The 6659-nt window shown below is 39.3% G+C and overlaps 1 protein-coding gene and 1 long non-coding RNA gene across 2 annotated transcripts; both read left to right on the forward strand.

The window, feature by feature from the left end:
• The first annotated feature begins 277 nt into the window (after positions 1-277).
• Positions 278-4204, forward strand: LOC143718531 (uncharacterized). The gene is made up of 4 exons (XR_013196433.1): positions 278-322; positions 912-939; positions 3454-3614; positions 3736-4204. It is a non-coding gene; the product is annotated as an uncharacterized LOC143718531 (long non-coding RNA).
• Positions 4205-4574: 370 nt separating this feature from the next.
• Positions 4575-6331, forward strand: LOC143718532 (uncharacterized). Its single transcript, XM_077209557.1, has 4 exons — positions 4575-4693; positions 4843-5010; positions 5243-5338; positions 5810-6331. Exons 1-4 carry the CDS (start codon positions 4589-4591, stop codon positions 6119-6121), a joined length of 681 nt encoding a protein of 226 aa, XP_077065672.1. The 5' UTR covers positions 4575-4588; the 3' UTR covers positions 6122-6331.
• The last annotated feature ends 328 nt before the right edge of the window (positions 6332-6659 follow it).

The raw sequence follows: 6659 nt of genomic DNA on the forward strand, positions 1-6659 counted from the left end.
TAACAAATATTAATAAACTAAAAACTCTTACCAGTAAGGCTTTAGTTAGTACAAATAGCATTATTGTTAATTAACCATGCAGTACATTTCCAGTGCTGCTACTTTAATGTTAATTTAGCTTGATGCCTTTTAGTAGCTAGACACTTTGGGGATCAAATGAAAAGATCATTAACAGGGAAAATATAAAAATTGAAGTATTTATAATGTGATACTCTTTGAATGCTTTTAATTGTCCAGTTTCAGATCAGTTCATGCATCTCTGTTCCAGTTTCAGGAAGTTAATACAGAGTTAAGAAAACTGGAGACGTGATAAAGATACCAGGTAATCCAATGAATGTGAATTATTCTATCAATCACCCCTCTCACCCTCCTCCCCCCTTACCCCTCTAAATACCAATAACTTAAATTATTTTTTTTCTCAGACAATGTTTTAGTGTGGTTACCTTAAATAAGACGCACTCCCACATATTCGACTTGCCTGTTTGAACAAAATAAAGCTTTTTGCTGTATTTAAGTCAACAATTCATGAAAGTGTTTTGTTCATAAATACCATCTTCCTAATTGATATTTAACCTTTGACCCTGTCTAGATCATATTTTACTTAACTTTGTATAATTTGCTTGCAAAAAAGAAATGATTGGTCTAAAAATGAGTCCAAAAATTAATTCAAGATTTGTCTTAAAAACATGTAAAAAACTAATAAGTTTACTTATGCTGTTTTACATCTATAGACATTATATAAAACAAATTGTTTGAAAACATGTTGTCATTTTAAAGCAGTGTTAGCTGTATTCCATATATCATGTTTTGGTAAGATAATAGTATTGTAGTTATATTTATTAAGTAGAAGCAATTCTGTTTTAATTTTAGTTGGTGGTCTAAACTTTGTCATTTTTTTCTTCACCTTTTAGGTTGCTGGTTCCAAAATGACCTGGAAGTGTAAGTTGTGCGCAGCTTCTTTCACCTCCAGAATACAGTTATTTAGACACTACAGGCTGCAGCACAGCCACTATTCCAGAATCAGCCCTCTTCCATGCTTATACACTGATTGCATTTGTACATTTCAGACACTTAATGCACTGAGTACTCATTTGTCAAGATATCATATAGCACAACCTAGCAGTTGTGCAGAACAGAGTCAGGGGCCTGTGGTATTTAAATGCCCTTTATGCACATTACAGCAACCCTTTTCTGAATCAGCCGTTTTCAGTCATCTCAGAAAGCATTTGAAAAATCATGAAACGGTGACGTGCCCATATAAGGATTGTAGCTATAAAACGAATGTGTACTCCTCATTCAATTCTCATAAAAGTAGAGAACACCAAGCAGGTGTTGCATCAGACTTTCAAACTGATATTGTTAGTGAGGATCCCCATAATATTCAAGACAGTATTTCTGAGGTAACTAGGGATTTGCATGAAGAATGCCCAGGCCACAGCAGAGAAGTGGAGAGTGATGATCAGTGTGACACTGGCAGTCTAAGAAATCAACTTAAAAAAAACGTATCTTCATTATTCCTAAAGATGCAGGCTATCCTCCATGTCTCAAACACAGCTACTCAGGAAATAGTAGACCACTTGAATCAGATCTTCTCCTTATCTGAGCCGTTGATCAAAGAGGCAGTTAATGACATACTGCAAAGAAATGGTCACAGTATTGCAGAACCTACACTGAGTGAAGTTGTTGCCGCTGTCATGGACTGCAATGTTTTGGCTACATCAACCTCTAAAGGTGCTGAGTTGAGTTCATCCAAGCGCAGAAAAACCTTTATTGAGCACAACTATCCTTATGTAATGCCAGTGGAGTATCAGTTGGAGCAACCTGGACATACCTGCATGTATGTTCCTATCCTTTCAATGATTCAAGAGTTGTTTAAAAACACAGACATTCTTAACAAGATTACTGAAACAAATACTACATATGGTCAATATGTTTCATGCTCCAATGGCTCTCATTTCATTGAAAATGAGTTACTGTCAACAGGGGATCTCATCCTACCACTCCAGCTATATACTGATGATCTTGAAATTTGCAATCCACTTGGCACATCACGGAAAATTCACAAAGTTTGCGCTGTATATTGGGTCCTTGCTAATGTGCCACCAAAATACAGATCAGCATTACATGCTATACAGCTAGCAATACTAGTAAAAGTGACAGACGTCCGTAAGTATGGATATGCAGCTGTACTTGCTCCATTGCTGCGTGATGTTTATACTCTGGAAAAAGATGGTGTCTTCATCGAAAGAGTTGGTCAGAATGTCAGAGGCACTGTCTTTTGTGTGTCTGCTGACAATTTGGCTGCTCATGGATTAGGTGGCTTTGTAGAGTCATTTAGAGCAGGTCATGTTTGCAGATTCTGTATGGGATCAGTTGAAGAGTTTCAAGTAACTGAAGTCAGAGAGAGAAAGTTTCCTCCGAGAACCAAAGCCAGCCATGACCTACATGTGCTAACTGTTCAAGAAAGTGGCAATTTGAGCAGCCACTTTGGTGTTAAAGGTGGCTGTGTCTTGCGTGAGTCCCTGAATTACTTCCATACAGTCACAGGGTTTCCTCCTGATATACTCCACGATCTTATGGAAGGTATCGTTCCCATGGAGCTTTCTCTTTGTCTTAAAGAGATGATCCGGCTGAAGTACTTCACTTTGGAGTATTTGAACAACAAGATTACATCATTCCCATATCAACACACTGATAAAGTGGATAGACCTCAGCCACTTCCCAAAAAGTTTCTTTCTCAAGGAACGATTGGAGGAAATGGGCATGAAAATGCCACTCTGCTCCGACTTATTCCATTGCTTGTTGGCAGTGTAGTACCAGAGGGTGATGAAGCATGGGCAGTTTTGATGGAGCTGAAAGAGGTGGTAGAGTTAGCATTGTGCCAATCATTTACTGATGAAACCTTAGACTATTTTGTGTGCAAAATCAGTGATCATAGACAGGCACTACTAGAGGTTTTCCCTGAGATTAGGCTCCGTCCTAAACATCATTATGTGGAGCATTATCCTGCTCTAGTCAAGTGCTTTGGGCCCCTGCTGCACGTTTGGACCATGCGGTTTGAGGCCAAGCACCGCTTTTTCAAAAGAGTGGTGCATGATGCTCAAAACTTCAAAAATATTTTGAAGACAATGGCAATTAGACACCAACACATGATGGCATATCATCTTGCTGCACCATCATTTTTCAAGCCAAAAATTCAGGCATCCAGGGTTGACTCTGTTTTGGTTTCATCTCTACCAGAGGTTGCTCAAGTACACGTTAGAGATCTAACAACTAGTGACACAATCTACAATACATCAAATGTGACCATTGATGGCACAGACTATGTCTGTGGAATGTTTCTGTCTGTAGGAGTCAGTGGTGGACTGTCTAAATTTAGCAAAATAGAACAGATCTTCCTTGTGAATCACAATGTATCTTTTCTGTGTTGTGATTATGACTCCTGGTATGTAGAACATCTACGGTCCTATGAGCTGTCAACTGCAGACACAAGACTGTCTATCCACCTGCATTCTGGTCTGAACGATACAGCCCCTCTCTCAGCATACAAGATAGACGGCTCGCTGCTGCTGACCCCCAAGCGGTTCATTCAAGTGAGACAGAACTGAGTTCAGGTAATAATGAATGTTTCTTTTATTTATCAGTTATTGTGTCGTTTTTCACTCTCTGTGGAATTAAGCAATTTATAAGCTTTATATGGTACTCTTTAACAACATGATTTTGTCTTTTCATTAGCACAATGGCAGCTGCATCCCCAGAACCAATGATTCTTCGTGTTGTTGAGCCAGACCAGGCTAGAAAATTAAAACTAAGTTCACGACCAGCCTCTGTTGATGCACTGATCAACATTATAAAAGAACAGCTGGAAATCGACCTTGACTTCGATTTGCTTTATGAAGATCCAGACTTTGACGGGAAACTTACTTCCCTTGCAGACATTGAGGAATTGCCACAAAAAGCTGTTGTGCACATCTCACTTTCACAAGAGTCCAGCTCCATTGCATCTACGGTTCTACTTTCAGATGTGTCATCTCCAGAGCGTCTCAGCAGGTGGCCTCCAGGTCCTTTTCCAGTACCCACATTTTCATTTGATGTTGAACTGAAACTTAGACATGGAAATGCAGAATATGAGAAGAACAACACACAACTTAAGTTGTCAAGAGACCTAAAGCACGACATTTTAGAAAAGCTTGCATCTGCTATATATGGGTTTAAGGCTTACCCAAGTGATAAAGAGATCACAATGGCTGCTGAGGCTCTTGTAGCCAAACATCCCTGCTTAAGGGAAGCAGGATCTGAGACTGGCTGGAATGGGTGGAAAAACAGCATCAAGTTTAAGATGGGCAACTATAGGAACAAGATGAGACAGGCTGGATGTCAGGAGGTCACTGTTAATGCTGGAAAGAGAAGTAGAAGTAATCCTGAAAATGATACTTCACATTCCAACATTAAAAAACCCAAGCGAGTAGAAGTAAACTTCCTACCCAACTTTTCCGAAGGAAAGGATCCTTCAAGCCTTGAGCAGTTGAGGCAGACCATTGTTGAGGAAGTCAAGAAGATTGAGAAGAACCTGCCCCTCATTAGAAAGATGATGGAGACCACATTTCCCCTACGCCGACAGACCATAGTGATGTCCTGCCCACCAGTGAACGAGCTCATGGACCTCTGGCCTGCTCTCAAAATAGAGTCTGAGGTAATATGGTTCAGCTCTCTCTTTTAAAGTTAAAATTGTGATTCTTACTCATTTGGCTGCTATTTTCTGCTTTATAAATGTGCTAGATTCTTCAAATTGGAACTATTTTTTTAAGCAATGATTCTCCTCCTGCTGTTATTTCAATGTAGTTGTATGCAGAGTTCCAGCGGATTACTAATCAGAACCTTCCCAACACATTCTATGCTGAGCTTGACCGCCATCTTCCTCGACTGATGACCTTATTCAGACAAAAGGCATCAAAAACTGGGAAGATATCAGATGCTCTGGCTGAAATTTTTAAAATCCACGATGAACAGGTAAATACATTATTACACATTTCATAGGTTGAACCAGTGGAACATTGAACAGGTTCAATGATTCAAACGAGCTGTGTGAATTTTGCAATTAGTCCAATTTGTGTTTGCCATTTGCCTGATTGCATTAAATATGTGAACAGGTTATTTGTGGACATCTGTTCTGATTGGACTGTTTAAAATCAGCTTTGTTCAGTAAACTCTTCAGTATATAATTCTGTTTTTATCTAAATAGGAAATCCATGACATCCACACCATGCGCACTACTGTTCTCCACGCCCTTCCTGTGTATCTGCGCGAGGACGTTTCTGGATTTTTCAGAACCTGCACAGTGAGTCTCCTTAAGTCACTAACATATTCTACTGTGCATTATGTAAACAGTACATCAAAATACTAACATGCTTTAGGACTTGCCTTTGTTTAGTTTACCCATACAGTTTTTGTGTATGGTCTTCTTTCTCCTCACTAAAAAGGAACTGTATTGGCATTTTATGTAAGACATTTACTTTAGCTTGGTTTCAGTATATCTAACACCAGTTAGATTCTCCGGTAATTTGGTGACTAGTCAACATCGACTCGACTTTGATGTCATAACAGTCGACTTCAAAAAATCTGAAGTCGTTCAACCCCTAGTGTGCAGAACATGGATCTTATGTTTTTCACCTCTAAGAATGAGACCCAGGTCTCCCTTGTAAAAGAGGTATTGGATTTCAATGGGACTTGGTTAAAGAAAGATATATTATGTCAGCTGTTCTTTTCCACGTGTTAGTTTGTGATTAGTGTCTCTTTTCCATCCATTCAGGATGAGTCTGAGCCAGAGCTTGATGGTGTTGCAGTAGGCCTCCTTACTGTCATCAGTGACCATGACACAACAAGTCCAGTTCACTACAACCCTTTGAGAATCTCTGTCATCCTTGAAAATGAGGCCGTGGTCAGCCTCCCCAGAATTGGCGATGCCTTCTTGGTAATCTTTGGACTTATCTATGCACTACACCTAAACTATCCCAAAGCACTGACTAACACTTTTGAATTCACTCAAAAGATTTTGCTTTGTCTGGAAAGTGGTAAACTGTCACCCAGGTTGCAGACCCTCAAGAATGACTTGATGATGTAGAAACCCATCTGAAGGAAGGCTGCAGGGGAAAGCATTATAACAGACTATTTCAAAGTTATCTCCTTTTGTCTAAATAATGCCTAAAAAAGTTACTGCATGTTCAGCCAATAGGCCCAAACTACACAATATGCCTTTGTTCTCATAATGCAAAAGTAACGCTAATGTTTTGTATGTTTTAATGTTTTCCTCAACCATTGTGGCCTGCACAAGTGGACCCACATTTCACTGTGCATTTGATATTGTTGTTCAATGTAAAACAATTTAATTTTAGAGTTTTAAGTGAAATTGTTTTTAAAGGAACACTCCGACTTTTTGGGACTTTAGCCTATTCACCTTATCCCCCAGAGTTAGATAAGTTCATACATACCTTTTTCATCTCCGTGCGTGCTATAAGTCTGTTTGACGCACCCACCGCTAGCCTAGCTTAGCACAAAGACTGGATGTAAATGGTTGCAGCTAGCATACTAATCCAAATAAGTGACAAAATAACGCAAACATTTTCCTATTTACATGTTGTGATTTGTATAGTCACAGAGTG

This window comes from Siphateles boraxobius, unplaced genomic scaffold, assembly GCF_051911475.1.
Source record: "Siphateles boraxobius isolate OS27281-9 unplaced genomic scaffold, OSU_SipBor_1 61, whole genome shotgun sequence".
Classification (NCBI taxonomy): Eukaryota; Metazoa; Chordata; class Actinopteri; order Cypriniformes; family Leuciscidae; genus Siphateles; species Siphateles boraxobius.